The sequence below is a fragment of the Alligator mississippiensis genome, chromosome 9 (genome assembly GCF_030867095.1).
Source record: "Alligator mississippiensis isolate rAllMis1 chromosome 9, rAllMis1, whole genome shotgun sequence".
NCBI lineage: Eukaryota > Metazoa > Chordata > Crocodylia > Alligatoridae > Alligator > Alligator mississippiensis.
The window spans coordinates 23,689,389-23,714,017 of NC_081832.1; the positions used below are offsets into that span (position 1 = coordinate 23,689,389).

The window sequence follows — 24,629 nt, forward strand, 5'->3', positions numbered from 1 at the left end:
GATCTGCCCATGTTTGTCCTCCTTCCTTTCTTGATTTTTTTCCTGCAAGAAAAGGAGAACATGTTCATGGATATGAAACAGAAACATTTCATTTTACAAAATGGGTTCTGATTCCTGCTCCTTCTGCCCCCCCCCAGCCAAAAAAAAATTCTTCAAAAAATTCAAACAAAAGAAACGCATACTGATGGAAGTGTGCAGCATTTCCAATCAGCTCTGCTACTGAAGCTTCACAACCCCCTTGTGCAGTAGATGGCAATTATTACTCCAGTGGTATAAAGGGAACTCTGGTGGAGATGGATTAAATGATTTGTCCACAGCTGCAGATGCAGTTGATGTCCAATGTAAAATTTGAACTTAGGACTTTCTGCTCCTAGTTCTGTTTTCTGATCGTCACAAAAGAAATTTCCAATAAAGCAGTTTCTGACTCTACCCCTGTGGTAGCCCCAGTAGAGCTGCCCCAAAGACAGTTCTGCATTTACTTTGCTACATTTTGAATGCAGATTTCTCCTTGTTTTCTTCTTTGCCAGACTCTCTTGGTCAGAACTGCTGGGACTTGCTGCAGGCATTGCCCAGAATGGATTCAATGTCACACATGATTTAGGTAACTGCTATAATGCTGCAGTGGGCTTCTGCATATGTCAAAGGAGAAGGGGACTACATTTGTGTATTTGGAAGGGGGAAGTGGGTTAATTTACTGGAACTTAGTGTTCTTCAGCCTGGGAAATACATTGGTTTAGAAAACAAAGGAGGCCTGAGCAGCAGAGAGTGAAAGCAGACCTCCTGGTGGATGGAGAGCAGGGGAATCCTCTACAGCCAATCTGCCCCCAGGGCACTGACATGTAAAATGGACTTTCTCATGCTTGTCAGTGTGCATGTAGGTCTCTTGCTTCGTGTCCCGTAAGGAGATTTCCACAGTTGCATTTGCCTTTATGCTCATGCATCAAACACTCTGTACAATGTGCAGTGCACAAAAAATACACACAAAAATGTGGATCTGTGCATCTTTCTTAAAGCCATTCAATAAATCTGTTGAAGATCCAGCACTGTAATCCTGACCCCCAGTCTGAGTCCCATGAGTTCAGGGGTTGGTGATGTTTTTGGGCAGAGTGCCAAAAACACCTGCAACCTCCACTTGTAAGATGTTGGTGTGCCAGGGGTGGACAGGGAGGGAGCCTCAAGGGGCCTGATTCTTGCTGTAGCAGCGCAGCCTGAGCCCCTTTCCCAAAGTCTGAGTACCAAGCAAAATACTTTCATGTCCCATGCTCTGGCACACAGGCCAGGGGTTCCCTACACCTGCTATAGCAATGAGATTAATCATACTGTGGTCCTGTTGCTCCAGAGATCTCTGACTGGCTTGTTATTTTTCATATGGGGCAACGGATAATAATTACACATACCAAGAAACCAAATAACAGAATTTCATGGGCTGCAAATGGATTTCTCAGTGCCTGTTCTTGAAAGCTGAATGTCCTTTGTGGCTTCCTCTTGTCATACTGCTGTCACCATTCTTGCCTACAGCCAAAGCTGTTACTGAACTGAAGGAGCTGAACTACTCTGACAGGTTCAGGGAGACTTTCCTCCCAGAGGGACAGCCTTTGTTGGCTGGGATGTTAATGAAGCGACCAGACCTGGCAAACACTTTGGACCTGGTTGGAGCAGAAGGAGCATCGGCTTTCTACAGTGGAAACCTGACACAGGAGATAATTTCTGAGGTGAGTTGTGTCTGTGCTGGTCTGCCCTTGGATTGTTGCCTGGTTCATCTTAGACCAAGTAATGGTGCCATCTAGCTGCAACTTGTTTTAAATATGCTAGGCAGCTGGAGCTAAGTAGCCAGTTTTGACTTTAAGTGATAAATATTTGGAGGCCAATTTTTCACCCATTTACACCTATGTAACTGCTTTAACTTCAGTCTCATAATCCTGATTTAAACCAATGCAAGTGATAAAGAAGTCAGTTCCCATATAAGCTATAGACTTCAATATATATGATTCAATAGGTTTGGCTTCTCAAATACAACAAAAAGACAACAAAAAAGATCTCATTTTCTATTATAGCATAAAACATAGTATCCTATTATAGGCTTTTAGAGTCACTTCTGTAGGACATCATTGGTTTCATCTCTAATATATTTTTAGGTCCTGTCCCTAAAGATTGGATAGTTATTTTAAATTTAGAGTGGATTTAGATGCTGGAAAGCCTAGATGAATAGTCTTTCACTGGCCACAGTATAACTATAATGCAAGAAATGGCAGTACCTGTTTAGCCAATGTGCCTTGTTGCTGACCTGTTGGGACAGTTTCTAGCAGAACAAGTATAATTCAGTTTCTGTCCCACTCAGTTCTTGGCTTTTGTAATGGCACATGCAACTTGTGTCAGCTGTGGTCAAGGTTTATTTTATCTCAGTTAAGAGCTGCAGTGAGGCTACTAACTTCCTGGCCTTTGGGCATCAGGAGGCTATCAGATGGTAATGCTGTTCAGTCAGTATCAGCCTTGGGTGTATCTGAATGGGGAGCTTGAGCTGAAAGTTTATTACTAACATCTTCATGAAGGCCATATTCTTTACCTTTTCAGATCATCTGAATAAGATTCACAATCATTGTTAACGAAACCAAAATACCCATGGGGCACACTAGCATGGTTTTGCATAACTTATTGGTCAAGGAGATGTCAGTGCTATCTAGACCTTTACCCACCCTCTAATTCATTATTTAACTGCCCTGATTGAATTTTGACATGTTAGTAATCTCTAATGACAGGAGACTTCTACAGTCCTTGACTGACAGAAAGGAGCATTATATTGTGATTAGGACGCTGAACAGGGAATCAGAGGTTCTGGGTTTTCTCGTGGGCTTTACCACTGTCTCACTGTGTGATCTTGGCAATTCATTTATGCTCAAGCTATCATCATGGTTCCTAACTTGGGGTGCTAGCTTTGCATAATCCAGGCCAGATTTATAGAGAGCACCTGTGTCCTCAGCTGAAATCTGTATTAAAAGCAAGCAGGTTTTAATTTGGGCACCCAAAATTAATAAACCAATTTGGCAATTAATCTCTCCATAACTCAGTTTCTCTGCCTGTGAAAAGATGATGATTCATTTACTCTCAGGGCAGTGTGGAACAGGCACTGTGGAAGCAGCAAAGTCATAGCATTTGCTGTGCTGACAGATGAGTGATCAGGACAGAGTGAAGTCTTGGCTTAGTCAACACTGGAAAGAGTCTTTGTATGACTCTTTCACTTAGGAATGCAAATTCTTTTGTATACATAAATAATTATCCTGATAAAAGCCCTTGTATGGATACTGTGATACCAGTACAGAGGTGATTTTTACTGATGTCCTTATTCCCCTTCCTCTATAGGAATCAGATGTATTCATATAAGCAAGTTTATAACTGTAGTCATGCTTTGGGGCTGGCAGAACCTTAGACCAACCCATGCTCATTCAGCTATCCAGGTTTTATCTCAGATTGCTGGAAGCTTTCCTGCTGCACATTTAGAAACTACCCCAGCACCCATTTTGGCTCATCAGAGCTGGAAGGAAGATCTGAAGAAAGGGAATAAAAGATGAAAAGATTCAGTTTCTCAACACCATCATACTTAAAAGAACTACAGCCTGCCCTTACCTTCCCTCTGACTGTAAAGGCCTTTCTACAGTTACATTTATATTGTCAGTGTTCCCCAAATGCCATGGGGTCCAGGGAGCTGTTTGTAGAGCAGTTACACAGTCCTATGAATGTAAAAAGTTCTTGGGCCTTTCTCTGTACCTCCTTGGGAGAAACTGCAAGCTTGCACTCACATCCCCCAACACTATGATTCTCTGGAAATGCAGACAAGCAGTGCAGGGAAGGAGGAGTAACCAAAGCACTACAACACAAAAAATATGCCAAGCTCTAGAGCTAAGTGCTTAATTACAGCCTGCACTGCACAGAACAGCAAAGTGCTGCACTCACAGATTGCGTAAATTGTTTATTGTTCCAGTTGAACAAATGATATTAGAGATGTACAATTGTGTAAATCTTCCGAACACCTGATTTCCGCCCCCATCTGGCTGAAAGGCACAGGTGGGAAGAGTGTTGCTCTGGGAATATGATCTGGCCTCAGTGCATATGCTCATTCCTACTCCTTTTCACATACCAGTCTACACGTGCATTAATGCACCTTTTCTAATGCACATTAAATTTAGTACCTCCAATGTGAGGTACTAAATTAATGCACATTGTGTTGCACTAGGCATAATAGCTCATTTGCACGCTTTTTTAGTGATGCTTCATGTGTAGTAGACTATTTTACTGCATATTAGCATGTCACAGGTTTTTTACGTGACAATTTAATGCACAGTAAAATAGTCTACTATGCATTAAAGTGCACATGTAGATGCACTCACTGATTCCAAGCAGCTTTACTCCAGTCTTACACTGGTGTAGCTGCATTGGGCCAGAACCTCAGCTCGTGTAAGTTAGCAGTTCATTGACTTCAGTGAAGCTACTGGAGTAATAGAGTTCAGTCAAGCTTTTTAGCTTTTGAGATGTTTCTATTGTTTTGTGAAGAGTAAAGGTTAGAGCTGTGTGGCAGGTTTTCAAGGGGGAGTCTAGCAAATGTGATTTGGTGCATCTCAGGCAGATAACCTGGTTTCCTACCTATGTGTGAGGGTAGCCCCTGAGCTGCATGTGCACTCAATTGTGTACCTTAATGATTTGGCCCTGTTATGTATATGTCCGGAATTGGCCTTCCTGCTATCACGGCTCATTGGTATTTCTTCCTAAGGGGATATTGGCTGGATGTGTATGTGGTTACCTTTGAAATTCCAGATCCCTGGAGCCACACAGATCATTTTACTTACTCATAGGTAGAAAATGAAAAGCTTAGCTGGAGCAGAAGAACTGTGCTATAAACTGGTGTTGTTCCACTCAGAGCTGTAGGAGGGCAGGTCTGTGTTGGAGACAGCCACTGATGTACAGGGCAATGCCAGCTCCTGGCATGCCGATTGTGGTGGTGTGGTTAGATGTCATTGTGGTGGCAGCTGCTTTTGCTCCCTGCCCCTCCCAAAGTGGGATTTCATTCATGCTGCCCTGGTCCACTCTCCCACAGTTACACTACTGGTTTTACTGACTTAAGTAGAGTGACTTCTGAGTTATACAGAGGTAAATGAAGATGGCCAGGCCAATTTAGTGCAAGTGTGCCTGTAGGAGGCAGAGTAGATCTTTTCACTCTGTCATGAGGTTTTGAGAGTAGATATATGCTTGAGGGTAGAGCTCCATGGTGTGTCTTGGCAGAATTATTGCTGAACATGGTCTTCTTCCCACACATGCACTCCTGCTTGCACTCTCCAAACTTGGAAATACTCCAGTGAAGCTCCTCCAGGGTTGTGGTCAGCTGCAGCTCTCAAGCATACCAGAGAGTGAGGTCCTGAGAGTGACTACAGGGGACTGTCTTAAAACACAAGTCTGGATTTGGAGTGTGTGAGCAAGAGCTGATGTGTGGAGCACACTTGGGAACAAACCTGTTAGGACACCCTGCTCCCGTGCTATAGATCAGTGGTCCCCAACCTTTTTAGGCTCAAGGATGCTGCTCTAAATTGTCAGAATTTGGCAGCACCCCATTTAAAAAACTAATATAAGGTTAATAATCTAATAGTCATACTCTACTGGTTTTATTAATGCTATTACTACAATATAATATAAGATATAAGTATAATATTCACGTCTTCAAGCCACCAGGAGGGAGCATTACCTTCACTGTGCCCGGCTTCGCACACATTTGTTGGAAGGAACTTTCTTTCTTTGAGGGTAGGATAGCAAGCATAGAATCAGGCTGCCTAGAGAAGTTGTGGACCCTCTATCCTTGGAAATTTTCAGGAACAGGTTAGACACATATTTGACTAGGATGGTTTGGTCAGGGATAATCCTGCTTGAACAGAAGGCTGGACTAGATGATCTTGTGAGTCCCTTCTAGCTACTATCCTATGATCCCAGTGTGACACCTAGCCTTCCTACATGTAGGTCCAAGTCACTGCTGGGGACTGGGGACCAGCAGGCCAATTTCTTTTCTTAGTTATCCCAGGGCAGTCCACCACCAGACTCTAGCCCAGGACCAAAATCAACAGAGCCCAGCTGGCAGGGATGAGGTGCCAAGGTGCACATGTGGCATGTGGGGGGCTGCTGAGGGGGTCCGAGAGGTAGGGGTGTGAGCAACAGAACAGATGAATCCTGGAACAGGAGCAACAGAACAGATTAATCCACAGTCTATACCTGAGGGGGTAAGTGCACCCCTCACCACTGTGGCTGCTCCCCCAGGGACTTGCATGCTGGGGACTAGTACCACTTGCCCCTACAATCCCTCCTGCTTGACCTGGGAATGTGCAAGGAGCTAAGGGATGAGCTGGGCTGAAAGCATGGCTCTGCATCTGCCCACCTTTGACACAGCACAATGCTCAGAGTGGTCAGTGCAGGGCTGCTGGGAAATGGGAGGGAGCAGCCACAGGTGCTCATTGCCTGCAGGACTTGAGCATGGGCAGGGGAGGAGTGAACAGCACACTTACCTCCTTGTGCCAATCACATCTCACTTTCAATGCAACACAGTCCAGAGAATCTCCTACACTTTTGCTGGAACTAAGAAGACGTTCTCTTTCTTATTCTGCAGGTGATCAGTGTTCACATTTACTTGATTAGGGCCCCTCTTCCAGAAAAGCTCCCAGTTCTGATTTAATGATTCTAAGTGAGGGAGAATCTGCCACAGCATAGATTCATAGATTGTAAGGCTGGAAGGGACCTCAGAAGATCCATTGGGTCCAGCCCCCTGCACCAAGCAGGAAAGATCACTGGGGGTCAGGTGACCCCAGCAAGGTGATTGTTTAGTCTCCTCTTGAAGATTTCCAGGGTAGGCGATTGCACCACCTCTGGAGGGAGCTTATTCCACAGTCTGGACACACTGACTGAAGAAGTTTTTCCTAATGTTGAGCCTGAATCTATCTTCCAGGAGTTTGTAGCCATTACGCTTGGTTTTCCCCAAGGGTACCCTGGTGAACAGTTGCTCACCAAGCCCTTGATATACTCCCCTAGTGTAGTGGTAAGCTGCTACCAGGTCCCCTCTTCAGCCTCTTGTTTCCTCAGGCTGAAGAGTCCCAGATCCCTCAGCCTTTCCTCATATGGCTTGCCTTTTAAGACTCTGATCATATGGGTGGCTCTTCTTTGGACTCTCTCAAGTCTTGTCCACGTCTTTGTTAAAGTGTGGTGCCCAGAACTGGACGTAGTACTCCAGCTGCGTTCTCACCAGTGCTAAGAGCGGAAGAATCAGCTCCTTGGTTTTGCTGGAGATGCATCGATTGGTGTATGCCAGGGTATTATTTGCCCAACTGGCTACAGCATTGCACTGCCGGCTCATGTTCATATTGTGGTCTATTATTACTCCCAGATCCCTTTCACTTGTGGTGCTAGTCAGTTTGGTGCTGCCAAGCCTGTAGGTGTGTTGGGAGTTGCTCATCCTGAGGTGAAGCACTTTACATTTCTCAATGTTGAACTTCATCAGGTTCCAATCTGCCCAACTTGCTAGCCTGTCTAGGTCCACCTGTATCTGCAGCCTATCTTCAAGTGTGACCACGCTTCCCCATAACTTGGTGTTGTCTGCAAACTTGGCCAGCGAGCTCTTCACCCCTACATCCAAATCGTTAATAAAGATGTTAAAAAGTACTGGATCGAGCACCGACCCCTGCGGGACGCTGCTGCCTACTTCTTGCCAGGATGACACAGATCCATTCACTACAACTCTCTGGGTCCTATCCTGCAGCCAGTTTCTCAACCACCTGACTGTCTCAGAGTTAAGCTCACAATTCTCCAATTTGCTCATGAGGACATCGTGGGATACTAGATCAAAGGCCTTTTGGAAGTCTAGGTATACAATGTCAACCTGCTCTCATGTCCAGGTGGCAAGTTACCTGGTCATAAAAGGAGATGAGGTAAAGCAAGACCTGCCCGGAATGAAGCCATGCTGGCTGTCATTCAGAATCTTACCTTCTGCAAGCTTATCGCAGATAGACTCCTTGATGAACTTTTTTAGGATTTTCCTTAGGATGGAAGTTAGGCTGATTGGCCTATAGTTACCCAGGCCCTCCCTTCTGCCCTTCTTGTGGAAGGGCACAACACTGGCCCTCTTCCAGTCCTCAGGGACTTCTCCAGAGTGCCATGAGCTGTGGAAAAGTTTTGCCAGGGGTTCCGGAATGACTTTGACCAGCTCCTTCAGCACTCTCGGTTGAAGATCATCCAGTCCTGCTGACTTGTATACATCTAATTTTATTAATTGGTCATATACCAATTCTATGGCAATAGTAGGAAGGTGATTATTCCTACCACGCTCATCCTGTACTCTACCTGGTGTGGTTTTCCCCTTGGTCCGGTGAAAGATTGAGGCCAAGTAGTCATTCAGGAGTTCAGCTTTCTCCTGGGTGCTGGTAACCAGCTTTCCTGAGCTGTTGAGCAATGGCTCCACACTCCCATTTGTTTTCCTCCTGTTCCCTATATACCTAAAGAAGGACTTGTTGTTGTCCTTGATTCCCATTGCTAATCAAAGTTTGGTCACCGCTTTAGCCTTTCTTATCTGTTCCCTGCAAATGTGGGCTGTCATGGAATAGTCCTCTGTGGGACCTGTCCTAAGCTTCCATTGTTTCTAAGCCTCTTTCTTCTTTCTTAAGAGGACCGTGATTTCCCTGTTTAGCCAAGAGGGCTTCCCAGCCCTCCTGTTACTTTTTCTTCACATGGGAATGGACTTCCTTTGTGCTTCAAGGATCATGTCCTTAAGGAACAACCACTCTTAGTGCACACCTTGCACCTTCAGTCCCTGGTCCAGCACCACTTGCCCTACTAGTGACCTAAGCTTGTTAAAATTTGCATTTTTGAAGTCCAAGACTTCAATTCTGCTATCTGATTTGTCTGTCTTACGTTGGACAGTGCACATGATAGTTTAATTGTCGCTGTCACCCAGACTTCCCTCTATATTTAAGTCGGTCACCAGGTCGTCTCCTTTGGCCAGGACCAAGTTTAGCAGAGCATCACCTCTAGTTGGCCCATGCACCTTGTGAGTCAGGAAGAGCTCCTTAACACAGGTCAGGAAGGATCACGACTGTTACAACTTGGCCAACTGTTCTTCCCAGGAGATGTCTGGATAATTAAAATTGCCCATGATGACCATGTCACATGCATGTGCAGCCTCAGTCAATTCTTGGGTGAACTCCAGATCAAGTTCCTCCCCCTGGTTTTCTGATCTGTAGTATACACCTACAAAGTTAGGTCTCTCTTGTCATGCGCCCCCCTCTCCTGCAGCTTGACTCAGAGGGTTTCAAGCTGTCCATTTTTGGAGCTGATGTTGGCCTCCAAGGAGATGTACTGCTCTTTCATATAAAGAACAACGCCTCTACCTTTTTTCCCCACCCGGTCCCTTCTATGCAGGGTTTAGCCCTCTATAGCTTCACAATAGTCATGCAAGGAGTCCCACCAGGTCTCCGTAATCCCTACTAGATCACAATGCCCACTGGAGAGTAGGATGGTTAGCTCCTCCTGCTTGCTCCCCATGCTCCTAGCATTAGTATATAGGCACCTGAGTCCTCCTACTGAGGCCCTCATCTCCCCGTCCTGCTGATGGACAACTATTCCCTCAGCTCCCACAAGAGTAGCTCTCCAAGTGTCCCTATCTACTAGGCTTACTTGTATGTTGGTCCCTGAACATGTTTGAATTTGCGTATCCCTGTCCCCCCAGCAATCTTAGTTGAAAGCCCTGTCCAGAAGATCGGCCATCTTGGCCACAAACAGGGACTTACCTTTCCTCGTGAGGTGCATGCTGTCCCTTCCCAGGAGTCCTCTCTCCCTGAAGTGCATGCTGTGGTCAAGCAATCCAAAGCCTGCTTGGTGGCACCAGCATCGGAGTTGCTGGTTTGCTTCCTCAATGCATCCTTCCCTTCTGGGACCATGGCCTGCCAGGGTGCACAGAAGAAAAGACTACCTGGGCTCCCAATCCCTTAAGCCCAGCCCCCAGAGGCCTGTAGTCACTCATGACCTGGTCTGGATTACTCCTGGCTGTGTCATTAGTTCCCACATGGATGAGGAGCATGGGGTAGTAGTCAGAGGGCTGAACAAGCCTGGGGATCCTCTCTGTTACATCTCGGATACAAGCCCCTGGGAGGCAGCAGACTTCATGGGCTAGGGGGTGTGGATGGCAGATGGGTCCCTTAGTGCCCCACAGGAGGGAGTCCCCTACCCCCACCACCTTGCACCTCCTCTTGGAGGTAGCAGCAAGCTGCTTACCTTTCTCCTTTCCTGGTGTCACCATCGGAGCCTCCTCATACGTGGAGAGGGGAGCGTACCTGTTGTGCAGGGCCAGGGGAGGAGCAATCCTGGCCCTGTGTTTCCTGGAGCATGAGGTGACTGTCTTCCAGGTTGCTCCAGGTGGGTCTTCTTGGTTAGCCATCATGTTGGCTACCATCTCGGTCTCTTCTTCCTTCTTCTGGAGAAGGGTATGGCAGTAGCCATCAATGAAATCTTTGTGGGCCCTGATGGTGCACAGCTGACATACTTCCTCCTTGAGCTCTTGCACCCGGCCCTCCAGAGATTCCACCAGGGAGCACGCCCCACAAGTGGGGGTGCCCCCATTCCCAGTTGCCAGCAGCTGCGCCAGGCAGCCCCTGCAGTCCAGGGCCTCAGGCTCTGTCTGGGTGAAGGTCTCAGTGATGCCAGGACACCTGCAAGTATGACGAGTCACTGCCATGGCTGAGAGCAGTTGTGTGGTAATAAACTATGTTACTACCCATGAACTGGCCTGCATACTGCTTGCAAACTGGTTCCCCTTGTTTGAAATGCATGAGACTTCCTGTTACTGTATTATCTGAGTACTTAACAGCCTTTAATGGTTTACCCCTCTCAGCATCCCCATAAGATAAGCAAGTACTGTTGTTCCCATTTCCAGATGGGGAAATGAAACCCAGTAAGGTTAAATGACTCTGGAGTTACAGGGATTTTTAACCTACCTGTATCAGATTGCAGAATTGCTCACTCAAAAAGTATTTCAGTGTTCATTTACAGTCTTTTGCCATTGTCTTTATTTCTCTGGGACAAACATCCTCCTGGTAGGAGTCAACAAACCAAACTCAGTCCATAAATAAAGCACTTAAACAGCACATGGTCTTCTCCCAGACCCAAGAGAATCCTCAGGCATAGGTTTGCCATCACTCACCCACTGTCTCCCTCACCCCTCCAGTCCCTTCAGCCACAGAAAGGGCTCATTCACAGTCTCTCTGCTGCACTCATGGTCCTCTGAGAGCAAGGCACTCCTGGAGTGGTCCTCGGGCTTCACCATAAGCTGTCCCACTGGCTCTCTCCCTCTATACTCTGGCTTTCAGCTCTCAGCTTCCAGCTTTCCATTCACTGGGAGCTTTCTCTCTCAGCTTTACCTTGGCTCTCAACACTTCCCAGCTCCCTCCCTTGGGAGCCTTTAGCTTCCTGTGGCCTGCTAATTATCTCCTTCAGCTGGCCCAGTCCTCCTAGGCAGCCTGTAATATTTCAGTTTTCTTTCTCCTCCTTATCTTGGGAGAAAGATAGCCCTCCAGCTCTACTTCTGGGCCCCCTGGAACTAGTTGTGCCCTTTTCGGGCTTTGGCTTAAGCTTTGATGGCTTTTGGGACACAGCCCCCCCCCGTTTGTCTCTTGCCCAGGGCAAAGCTGCTCTCCAGCTGATTCTGCAGTTCCGTGGCCCTAATTTTTCCCTTTCTGGGCTTTGGCCCAAGTTTTGACGGCTTCAGGGCTGCAACTCCCCTGTGCATTCCTTGCCCAGGATGAAGCTGCTCTAATCAGTTTATGTTCTGAGCCTATCCCGTGCCAGGGCTCAAACCACACATGCCCCTCATGGGCTATGGGACCACCCTCCACCCCTATAGTCCTACCCAAATGACTGGTAATATAACATAAACATTGAATCCCCATACAAACAAGATATTCAATTATACACAAAACATAAGCCCAGTGGCTAGCTTGAATAAATTCAAATGCTTCCACTCAGGGATCTACTCCCTGCCCACCTGTGGAGGTTCCCATCAGGGTCTGTGGCTTTCTCCAGGGTAGTGCTCAACGACTGCCCTGGTGGCCTTGACAGGACCCTCTTACATACTACCAATCTTGTACTGCCCACTCCCTGCAGCCCACCCAGAAAGGGCATGGTTCTCGCTCTCCCCCAGGGATCTCCTTTCTACTTTCTGGGACTGCCTCCCACCCATACTCACCATAAACACAGTCTTTCCAGCTTCCTCATTCTTAGGTCCCTACTTCTGTGGAGGATAGAGGCCAGTTCTCTGCTGGGGCTATATCCAACTCTGAAGTTCTATCAACCCCTGGGTGGCTGTGTTACTGTCTGGTACTCTCCATATAGAGCAGTCCCTCAGTCTGTTTTTACCCCCTTGGGTCTGCCACACAACATTTGTCCATTCAGCCATTGCAAGTGTAGCATCCCTGTGGTGGGCAAATGTAACCATCTCCATAAAGCGCCTCTTCCCAGTTTTGTTCCATCAGACAGCTGCATACCTCACCACTCCTACTTTCTGAAACACCCGTCTGAACCTTCTGCAGTTGACCATGAAGTTGAGGTTCCTCACAAACACAGTGGACCCCAAGGGACCAGCCCTCCAGTTTGGTTCACCCCTGGGCCGGATATTGGGATCTTTCTTCCTGGCCGCAGCCAGTATTGTTGCCGTTCTCTCATCTGGCTCATAGTTGCTGGTGGGGATGCCATCTGTCTTCCCCAGAGAACTTCTGCTTGGATCCACTGGTCCCCATCATGGCCTGCAGGACCTTTTCTGCACGCTGTAGCTTCCCCACTTCGTTGACTGCCCAGTGAGGTTCTCTCCCTTTTTTACCCCTGGGATCCCTCTTAGGTTGTGGTCCTCTCCCCACTTTTTCTCCATGTTTCTTTCTGGGAACTGTGCGCTCTTAGCCATGGCTTCAGACAGCTTTATCTCTAGGCTGGTGAGCTTCTCCTTCTCTGCATGTGCCCACTGATTTTCCTTCAACTTGTTCTCCATCTCCTCCACCTGCTGTTCCAAGGCTTGTTTAGTCTTCTTCAGCTCATGCACATTCTTGTCAGCTGCACCACTGGAACCCCTTAGGTTCTCCATTTCAGTACGGAGTTGTGTACTGAGTTGTTCCAGTTTGGCCTTCCACTCCAGGACTTCTTCCAAAGCTTGAGCAAGTGCCTTAATCTCCTTCCCTCTAGCTTTGACCTCTGCTCAGTTTCACTCTTCTGCATATTGGGCAGAAAGATTCTTCTCTTCTGTCAGCATCTAAGCAAACTCTTTTTTTTTCCCCAAGTTGGAACCAATCCTGTGCTGTCTATCTATGTCAACCATAAAATTCTCATGCTCCTGTTGCAGACTATTCTTTGTTTCTTCCAAGCTATCGTTTTCTCCTCAAGACATTGGTTCAGAGCTTTGAAGTCTTTCTGCAGCTTCTTCCTGGCTTCCTCCACTGCCTCTAGGCAGTCCTGACCATCATCTGTCTTCTTCCTCAGGTCTGCTATCCACTTCTGGAGAGCCCGCAGCTTTGTTGGTCCCTTTCAGCTTCTGCCACAATTAGCTACTCAAACACTTCCTTTTCTGCTTCTGCAGCCAACAGGTGTCTCCACTCCTTATTCCTTCTCTCTCCATTCCCTGTGGTCATCTGCTGCCTTAAGGAAGCTACTGCAGACTCAGCCTGCTCGCAGCTTTGGTGTTCACCTTAGCTGTAACTAAAGGTGTGCTGCCTCCTTGGCCATCTCATCAGATAACAGCTGAGCATCTAGCTGAGCATATCTCAGCTCTTTTAGGGTATCAGGATTAGTACTTGCCTTTGCTTCCCCCTTGATGCCCTTCACCTCCCATATTAGGGCAGAGGATACCTCTTGCCCCTTTAACAGGGCTTTTGTCTTTATGCTGAACAACCTGCGGTTGACTTTAAACTGCTTTAGGTCCCTTTAAATTGCTACAGTTCCCTTTCAAAGTGTGGGGTTCACTTCATAATGGTACAGTCCCCTTTAACTCCTGCACTGAGCTTTGTTGGTGCAGTTCCCTTTAGCTGCTGCAGGGCCCTTTAGATTCCTGTAGTGCCCTCTATATTGCCTGCATTCTCCACCATGTGTAGGGGGTTGCAGAATTGCTCGCTCAGACAGTGTTTCAGTGTTTGTTTACAGTCTTTTGCCACTGTCTTTATTCCTCTGGGCCAAACCCCCTCCTGGCAGGAGTTAACATAACCAAATCCAGTCTGTAAATAAAACACTTAAAAAGCACAGCGTCTTCTCCCAGACCTAAAGAGAGTCCTCAGGCATGGTTTTGCTGCCACTTGCCTGCTCTCTCCCTTGCTCCTCCAGTCCTTTCAGCCACAGAAAAGGCTCGCTCACAGTCTCTCCGCTGTACTCATGGTCCTTTGAGAGAGAGACACTCCTGGTGTCCTTAAGCTCCACCATGAGCTGACCTGCTGGCTTTCTCCCTCTCAGCTGTCCACTCTCTGCTTTTGCTTTCAGCTCTCAGCTTCCCTCTCTCTGGGCACACTCTCTCTCAGCCCTACCTCAACTCTCAACACCCAATATTTCTGTCACTCCGTAGCTCCCTTCCCTGGAAGCCTTTAGCATCCTGTGGCCAGCTAAATTATCTCCCTCAGCTGGCCCAGTCCTCCTAGGCAGCCTGTAATCACCCCTGACTGCCTGCAGATAGGCTGTAGCCCTGCAAGCCTGCAGACTGCCCCCAGGCTCATTGAGCTAACAGACTGCATCTAGGCCTGTTGAGCTAGTAGGCTGCTACACTGCTATATTACCCAATCAAGATATTAATTCAGTAAACATCCTCATTTGCAGGAGCCCTCTGTGATAAACTATGGGAACAGAAAAGTTAATGTATTAACATGCAGGACATGTACATATAGGGCTAAATCGTCAAAACACCAGCAGGTTGATGTGAATGTACAAGTGAGGGGTTGCACTTGCCTCAATGCAGGCAGGTACGAGCTGCGAGTTATCTGCCCAGGGTCACCCTTGAGGTCTGTGGCAGAGAGGGAACTGAATTTGTCTCTCCCAAATCCCAGTGCCACAACTACTGGACCAACCTTCTTCTTGATAATCTAGTCCAGTGGTTAGTTACTTTCACTGTTAAAAATCTGCATTTTATTCCCAGAACACAAGGGGCACAGATCCATGCCTCAAATCCAGAGACTTTCCTGTGGTTCTGGATTTGAATTCTTTAGGTCATGACTGTTTTTACAGTAGTTCTGAGGTGTGACTCATTAGTACTAGTAAATCGCTTTGAGATCCTTTAATGAAAAACACTGGGGAAAGGTAAAATGTTACCATTTTCCTGATTATTAGTGCAAAAGTGGCCTCCACCTCATTACTCCACTGTATTAGCCAATGGCATCATGTATACATGTGCCTGACACCTGCCCCATCATGTCCTAATTAGCGCATGTTGGAGCAGACTAATTAGTATGTTCCAGAAGCTTTGGTATCACATGTATTCAGCATGTCCACCCTTCAAAATAATGGCTCCAGCACTTTAACTAAAGCTTGTTGAATGAGCTTTCGTTAAAGGTCTAGTGCCATAGCAAGGAAGTTTGGTGCCCAGGGCAAGCCCATAGCAGCAGCCCACCCTTGCCCCGTGCACAGGTCCAGGGGACACATGCCCCCCCCATGCTTGTTTGGGGGGTGCACACAGCAGGGGGAGCAGCTTCCCATGCCCTCTTTGGACAATCTGCTCATGGCTCCATCCCATGCTCAGTGCCTGCCCCAGTGCCAGCTCCCCTTCTACCCCCTTCTTTCTCACCAGGAGGCCTCAATCTGCTTCCCACATGCCCCTTCCCCCCGCCTTCCCCCCACAACAGTCTCATCAGTGAGACACTGCTCTCCAAGCTGCTGGGCTGGCCCTGTGCATGCTACAGCTGCACACGTGCACGCAGCATTTATCAGTGACATTATCAGCCAAAACTTTAAAAAGTATTTATAACAAAATATCGACTTGTAACTCGCCTGTTGTCACCCTTTTTCTTGGGTGCCCGGGGGGTTGCCCCACTCACCCCTCCATTGCTATGGTACTGTAAAGCTCCCCCACTGCCATTTTGAAGTGTGGGATGCTGAATACATGAGATGCCTCAAGCGCTTTCATTAGAGCGGCTTCTGAGCTCTAATTAAAGCATCCCCCTCCCCTCCACCCTCCCCAGAGCTCATGTAGGAACAGTCCAAGTGATTTATGCAGCAAGATGTTTGTGGAAGGAGTTTAAGATAAAAAAAGGAGCCCTGTGTCCATCTGCCACCGGAAATAAATAGGAAAAAGGCCAAGGAGGAAGGAAAGGGAACCTTCTGGGCTCCCTATGGCATGCACAATGCAACAGAAAAAGTCTCAAAGGATAAGCGTGTTCCAGAAAAAAACTGAGTAGGGAAATTATAAATACAGTTGGCCAAATTCATCCCTAGGACCAACTCCTGTCCTATAAGCATGCCAAGCAAGGAGATGCAGAGCTGTTTCATAATGCCCATCACTTGGGCAAACTACTGAGATGAGCTACAGAGCTTCACAGTAAGCTGATACTTAGGCATGGGAGCCCAGAGGCTTCCGTTCATGAAGTCCGGGTTTTTCAAAGGCAATCAAGCACTCCAATTCCACTGAAATTATATGGGCCGCTAACTTCCACACAACTTTTATTTAACCAGAATCAGAACACAGCGTTTGTTCACTGGCTTGAGAACTGCAGTATCCCATCGACTCCTCTATTTAATATGTTCTGCCTTGTTCTTCTATTCAGGTCAAAAATTATGGAGGAGTCTTGACAGAGGTAGACTTCAGTAACTACAGTGCCCTGGTGAAGAATCCAGTCCATACAGTGTATCGAGGTAAAATCTCCAGACTCCCCTACTACAGTGCATCAAAGTCTACTTCACCTGATGACATGTTTTAACACCAATTAGAAACTGCAAATCTGACCTGTTTCACCAGTATAGGGGAGAAGTGAGTGCAGAAAATAACGCAGCACTGAACTATTTAACACTGTCTGTAGTAGCACAGATCTGTGCAGGGCAGCAGCACTGTTCCTGTTACCTTCCTGTTGCAAACTAGTGATTGTGGCATTATCTAACTGTGTCCCTGCTGAACTTGGCACTGCTGCAGAGAAACAACCCTGCTGTACTCAACCCCACTCTGTGTGCATTCAAGCCTGGCAATTAGACAACGCAGATGCTTTCAGATTTTGAGTGTGTGCATTCAATGGGCTTTCCTAAGACAGCCTGAGAGTGGGACTGGGGTGCATGTTTAGAGTCTCTGAGCCACCTGTCTTGCTGGGCCAACATGTAAGTCTGCTGGGCACACATGTAAGATTCATGTTGTCCTTGAAAGGAACTGGTGGTGTTTTGATCATATTGATGCAATATTCTAATGTGTGCTGCATTGTGTCACAGTACGTGAATTAGCACTGCTTGCAAGTAGCTCTTGCATGTGATCTGCAAAGAGAAAAACGTGGGCTTATACCCCCTTTAGTCTCTTTATAAAGGATACTGAGGGCCTGAAAGGTTTTAAGTTTTTGGTGGAGTTCTTTTGCTTTACACAGTCTTGGAGTCTGGTTCAAAACTTTTAAACTTACTGAATAGAAATCTTTTATCTGTCACTCAGTGATTTGTCCGCTTCCTCATAGTCAGTGATGTCATAACCCAAGGATGGCTGGTCTGCAGCACAGGTGCCACAAGTGGCATGGGCAGCCTCTGTGTGTGGCATGCAGCCAATTGGGGAAGGGAGAAGCAGCACAAAGGCAGATAAGGCAGGGAGCAGAAAGCAGAGCATCAGATCAGAGAGGTAGCACAGGCGAGGAAACAGAAAGCAGAGCAACAACTTGGTCAGGGAGCACAGAGCAGAGAGCAGAAAGTGGAGCAGCAGATTGGGTAAGAAAAAGGGATTAGAGTGGCATTTGGGGTGTGGAGAGGTGTGAGGCTAATTTGTAGCACACCTACTGAAAAGGTTGGCCCCCACTACCATTAGTTATTCGAACATCCATGTTTGAGATAAGATCTGAGTTTCTGCTATTAAACACAACAGCATTTCATAGAGGAGAAAAAACCTCATGGCTTAAGAGATTCTCTTACACTTTTCCTAGATGTTGTAAGATTTTTCTTCCTTTCCTTTGCCAGTAGTGCACTTGAAAGCATTCCAGACAGAACAGACCTGTACAGTCTTGACAAAGCAGTTATACTCTTCTCCTCTCACCCTGACAGGTCACCTCATTCTCAGCCCTCCACCTCCCCATGCAGGCCCTGCATTGATCTCAGCTCTGAATATCCTGGAAGGCTTAAATATCACAAGCCAGATATCCAGGGAAAATACCTTCCATTGGATAGCAGAGGTAAGCCAAAGACAGCTAGTTAGCCATACGTTGCTATAAAAGGACTTTATTTGTTCATTGATTGTGCTAAAACTATTTATGACAAAACAGGTCACTAAGGTTTAAATCTGGGCTTTGACATTGTCTCAAAAATGTGCAGTAATTGTAGGATATCCTGGGGTCTCTCTACTGTCTGAGTACTTGAACAACGCTCTCTCTTCTTAAATAATACCTGCATTGCCATGTATTTCATGTATTTAATTGTGACAGGGTGAGAAGTCCACCCTGTCATGAGACCCTGAAAACACAAAGAACAAAAGAGTATTTACCATGCTGGTGGGCCCAGCCTGGGGAAAAGCCCCGCGCTGAGAGCCCTGGATGGTAATTAGCTCGATCAGCTGGGAGAGTTGGCTAGGTGGTGAATGGGACACTGTGGCCAACCTCACAGCTGATCGGCATGGGGAATTAAAAAGGGAGCCAAACAGGCAATCGGCATTGGCTGGGGAGAGGAGAGGACCCTGGAAGAAACCCAAGGGAATGCAGGGAGATGGCAGCGAAAGACCAACTAAGGGGACTTGGGAGAGAGAGTCCCAAAGACTGACTTACCTCGGCGGCAGGGAGATGAGGCGGCTGCAACATCCAAGCCAGTGAGTCCAAGTCCAGTGGGTGTGGGCAGCCGCTCCAGGGACCTGGAGGAAAGAAGAGGCGAGGCCAAGAGTTTGGGTGAGTTTGAGGCGTTGGCCTCCTGTGACTCCTCACTGAAGGATAAGGGCAAAGACGAACTGCAGGATGGTTGGCTTGGGACCCATGCAGGGAAGAACAGGGCAAGCGACTGAGAAAAAGAAACCGGCCACCTAGAGGCTGATCAAGGCAGTCTGGGGGCTGAGACTCCCACAAAGGAGAAATGATGCATGGGGATGGTGGAGCCCTGTGAAGTGGAGCCAGCCTTCTAAGTTATGGAATGAACATCAAACTTCTCATAGGACTGTTGTGACAAAACAGCCTTTGGGATGTCTGTCACTTCAAGGGCTGGAGCAGGGAGCTGCCAGGTGGCTAATGAGAATGGCCATTTTGGAGAGCAGCCATTTTGGGAGAGCTCTGTTATAGGAGCAGAACATTTTGAGATCAGCCAGTGGGGAGTAACATTGCCCGGTGGAGCTCCTGCTCCAGAAATAACTCGGAGGTAAGGGTGTGGCTATGGAAAGGAGAAGGCCTCATTGGTCCTGGGCAACCTGCTGGGATAGGGAGGCCTGGTGGTCCTGCCTCTGGCAGGTCAGGGCCACTCAAATACCAGGACCGAGAACCTCCCCAGTACAAGGTTTGGGTGGGCTACTAGAGAGTTGCGGGGGGGGAGGGGGGCAGGTAACCTTATTGAGAAGTGCCTGAGTGCTATGGGGTGTTGGACCCTGGAGGTGGGCCAGGCATGCTGAATGAGCACCACCTGAACCCAAGGGAGGTAAGACCCTGGGCCATGAGAGTTGCAGGGCAGAGTTGTGGGGCCAGTTAAGCTCAGAGAGGAGTGGCTGAATCCTAATGGGTGGAAGACCCCTGGCCCTAATGTAAGGGGCAGAGTTGTGGCCCAAGAGAGGGGCGTAGTGGTCCGGTGAGGGACCAAGGATGAAGTAGGCCCGTAGTTGACCAATCACTCAGTCCTGCTTGGGTGAGGGTCACGGGACAGGCCCAAAAGAACCAGGACTGACCGAGGGATGAAGAGAAAAGCCTGAGGATCTCCCAGGAGTAGGGCAGAGTGAGTGTGGCCTGAATAGGCAGTATGCAAGAGACCAGGTGGGAGCTGGTGGAGTGCAAGAGGCCCCGGTGAGAGAGGGTTGGTGTGTGTGTGTGGCCCCAAAGTGGGCAGTATGATAAAGATACAACTGTGTGCCCAGTTTGGCCCAGCCTTGAGCTGGAGTATCATCACACGGTGAGACATCAGCGAGGCATGGGACAAGTGTAGGGATGGTAGGAGTATGTACTGATCGCCCACGGTCATTTGGATACACGAAGGGTAGCCTCCCGCCTAGTTGACATCATAATCATTTATCAACAAGGCATGGCAAGCGAACAAGGCGGGTGGCTTGCCCAGAGACAAGGGCACGTTCATAATAGTACCAGGCCTGGAAGGTGACTTTATCACAACTGTATTCATCTTTGGTCCCTTCCTTTTCCATCTAAGTCGTGGCAGGTGAGTTCAAGGAGACTATCTGGTCCAGCATGAAAGAGTCAGCAGTTTTACTTTAGGAGGACACAGCTAATCTTCCACAGTAATCATCTCCACAGAATGATTCAGCAGCAGTGAAAGACAGCCCTATCCATTTCCTCATTGCTTAGATCCATCTAATATGCCACCCACTTACTTGACTGTCAGAAAGAACTTTTACAGCAAGGTGCTGACATAGCCTTTGGACATCTGTTTCCTATTTGTAACTGGGATTTGGAACAACTGAAGAAAGGACTGCCTCCACTGGGATGCTTCCCAGGTTTTACAATGAGCGTAACTGCCTGCTGGACAGGATTTTGGAGATTCCTCAGCTAGAGCATGGGTGGGCAATTATTTGGGCCTGGGGTATGGGCCTGGTTCGGGAGTGAGACAGCTGGGATCCTGCCCTTACTTGCCCATCCTGCTCCCCTTACACCTCACCAAAACTCCCTATGTGGAATGGGGGCATGGGTGGGTTGGGAGCATTGTTTGGGAGTGGGATGGGCAGGTGAGGCCAGGATCTCACCTGTCTCACTCATGGACTAGGCCCATCTTGTAGTTCCAGCTCCAGCCCCAGAAGCAGTTCCGTGCCCACCCAGCCGCATTCCCTACCCATGCAGCTCTTGGCCGGTCTCCATGAAGATCCCAAGATCGCGGGGCGGGGACAGCGTGGGGCCAGAGCTGGATGATTAGGGATTTGTGGGGCCAGGGCCCAGGGCAGAGCTGTGATCTGCTCCCTGCATGCCTCTTCCTTGTGGAGGGCATGGGGAGGGAAAAGGGGGACTGCCTGGGCGCTAGGTGCTGGGAATTGGCTGGGAGTGAGGAGAGGGAGGCGGGGGGTACACGTAGCAGACCTTGCCTGGATGTTGCGGCCTGTGGCTACCTCTGCAGCAGTCCTCAGGCTGAGCTCTGCCTATTCCTGCCAGGGGCAGCCTGCACCATGCTTCTGCCCAGGGTTGCCATCCCTGGACCTGGCCAGCATGCACACCTCATGGGAGGAGGAGCGGGGTTGCTCCCAGTGTGGCTGCAGCCACCCAGGTGCTGCTCAGCTCCCCTCACCTCTAGCAGCAGCTCCTCCTGCTCCTGCCTCTGCTGTACTGGTCTGGGTGGGGAGGAAGTTTCAGCTGGGTGGCTCCTGCCCCACTGCATAGAGGCTCTAGCTCCAGCTCCTGGCTACCTTCTACTCTGCTGGGTCAGACCCTCAACTTTCATTTTTTTTAAAAGAATGTCTTAGTCTTTGTGATTATGGAGAAAAGCCTGGAAATATGACCCCAGTGCACTGTGAAGGATCATTATGCAGATAATACACAACAATATTTATTATTATATATTATATTCATTTATTATTTTTTAAAACTCATGAATTTTATGATAATCTCATGGTTTCTGCATGCTGGAGGTTGTATATTATACACCTATAAATAACTGCAGGTTCTTATATGTCCCTGTTACTGTGGGCACTGTTCTGTTGCTAGATAGCTAGCAGACTTTCAGCTGGGTTTTAACGACCAAGACTTTAATGCAAGTTATGTTGCTGAGTTATTGAGTTAAATTCTGTGTTGTGCTCTAAGGGACATAACCCAGAAATGTTTAGCTCAGAGCCCGCATCTTTAAACTGGGGCTTGTAGGGTGCATCTATGTTGCCCCATGTTGTCTGTTCTGATGGAATTCTTCCGTGGTCACCCAAGGGGCTCTAACAGCCCCACTTACTGCAGCCAGAGTAATCCCTTCCGCAGCATTCTGACTAGTGGAAAATAGTTGTCCCACAAGTTAATAATCTTTTATTGCACATCAGAAGATAAATTATGACCCCCGAAGGGAAATCTGTGTGCACCACACATGACTAAAGTTAATATGAATCTGGGCTATAAATCAAAAGGTTTAAGTACTGACTTAAAACTACAATGATAGCCACACCAATTGGAAACTGAAATAGTCTAATAAATCATCTCAGTTCCATGGCAATATACTGAAAAGCACACTTGTTCTTGTAACTTTGCTTTTGGTGATCTATTATGAAGCTGTCCTGATCTTAAGAAGCTGTCAATCAAATCACAACAGTTTTGGAAGGGAACAGGATGTGCATATCCATGAGGTTTGGGCAGGGTTCCAATACTTCTCCCTCCTTCTACAGCTAATCAAAATCAGCTTCTCAATCTCAAACCGGTGGGCCAGCTCTTAGATCAGGGGTGGATAGGTGCTTCTGGGTGGTATGTCATTTTTGTCCATGTTTTTGAAACACGATTCACCCTGGTAAGACTGTGTATATATGAGGTGCCATATCGGCAGCACGCTTTAAAAATGCTGGCCCTTTAAATGTCCAGGGATTAACTTTCCATTCATGCCATTTGGATGAATTCTAATTAGAAACATGGAATTCAGGAGCTTTAGTTAGGGTGGTTAATGAGCATTTTGCTACAGGAATGCTGGTGGAACTATGTACTATAAGCATGTGTATATACAGCAGCAGTCCCCTGGGAATCCAGCATGATTTTTATCATTGCAATGAATGCGTAGGAAACTGGTAATTACTAACTGGCAATTAAATGGGAAGTAATAGTCTGATGGTTGTATTTTTAGAAGTATAGTAGCATACATCAGCTGAACAACAATGCACTTGCATGTTTCACGTCAGCCACTTGGTGTATGAATATTGCAGGGTACACTCTGCTCTCCTGTAATACTTCCTGTATAAACAAAGCTGGTATCCCTTGTTTGTCCTGTCCACACACTTTACTCCTCCTTACTGAGGTACTGTATATACAGAACCAAGTTTCCAGAAATGTTAGCTTCAAGAAGAGGTAGCTTATGTGGTAAGGATAGGTACCTTTCTCTATCTGGACAGTGGAAGGTGAGATTTCTTGGGTCACATAAATATTGTTCTTTCTTTCTCTGTGTTCAATTTAGACATTAAAAATAGCACTGACTCTTGCTAGCAGCTTGGGAGACCCCTCCTATGATGCATCTGTAGAAGCATCTGTAGAAGACATGGTGAGGTAGGTCTGCATACCCCGAGTGCTTTGATGAAGAACTAAATTGAATCTTGCTAGTTTTACTGTCCTGTCTTAATCCTTCACATGGCACAAAAAGCCCCTATACTTTTTCTGTGTATCTTCTTCATTTGACTGATGAAAAGGCAATTTCCAACAGCCTCCCAATGGCACAAGCTGTGCTACATTCAGCAGTTAGCAGCATACCCATCTGAGCAAAACTAAATTTGGTCTAGAAAGATTGAGGCTTGCCAATGGGCTTTCCTTGGCTGGATTCTTCCTGTAACAGGCTTCCCACCCTTTTTTTGAAAAACCCTACTTAGAGGATCCCATCTACAATGTGAGCCTGTCCAGTGTTCCCTGGCTGTTGTTCCTCCCTCAACACCCTGATCAGTGTTTTATGCCCTCATAGCATGTCTACCATGTGGCATGAGGGACCGTGTTGGGGTTTCAAATTCAATCTCTCATACTGCAGATCAGGGCTTAGTTATTGGTAATGAAATAGTGCTGAATGTAGTTTGCTTTTTTCTGGGCTCTGATTGACACTAGTTAGCTATACCAGAATCAGCACTAGTCAGCTGCAGCTGTTACTAATGCCTATGTCAACAACTGGTAACTTTGTTAATTTAGGCAAGGCCTTTTATATACTATATGTTCTTATATGCACTTTTTTCTAAAAACCAGCTGCTGGCTATTTAAGTGCACATTATATGTAAGAAATGGTAAGCATGGTTTCTGCTGGTCCCCATCAAAACTAAAAGTAAAATCTTCACATGATTTACAGGGGGCAGAACAAGGAGTAGGCTCCACTCCCTATCTCCTGCTACTCAGTTACGTACTTACTACAAGGAAAGCTAGTTTTTTTTTCATTTTGCCTTCAAAAACAAGGTACATATTTTATTCCAGGGAATGCTGTATACAAGAAAATATGCTATGTGGAAGACCATGTCTCTATAGTCCCTTCTACACAGTACAAGAGGCATGCTAAAGTCTAGTCCCTGCTGGAAAGTATTGCTACAGCCCTTTCCTGAGCAGTGGCAATGTACAGTAACAGCATTGGGAACTGCATCTAAATCCTGTTGTGTAGACATA

At 47.2% G+C, this 24,629-nt stretch overlaps 1 protein-coding gene across 2 annotated transcripts in view; it reads left to right on the top strand.

Moving 5' to 3' along the window:
- Positions 1 to 24,629, top strand: part of GGT7 (gamma-glutamyltransferase 7) — a 73,214-nt gene that overhangs the window by 35,656 nt on the left and 12,929 nt on the right. Inside the window, exons 6-10 of one of the 2 annotated variants that reach the window (XM_006266635.3) lie at positions 528 to 601; positions 1,519 to 1,712; positions 16,788 to 16,875; positions 18,244 to 18,371; positions 23,455 to 23,543. In XM_006266635.3, coding sequence (XP_006266697.1) covers positions 528 to 601; positions 1,519 to 1,712; positions 16,788 to 16,875; positions 18,244 to 18,371; positions 23,455 to 23,543 — 573 coding nt within the window. Of the gene's footprint in view, positions 1 to 500; positions 602 to 1,518; positions 1,713 to 16,787; positions 16,876 to 18,243; positions 18,372 to 23,454; positions 23,544 to 24,629 lie in introns of both variants that reach the window. The other variant, XM_019484668.2, reaches the window with a different exon arrangement.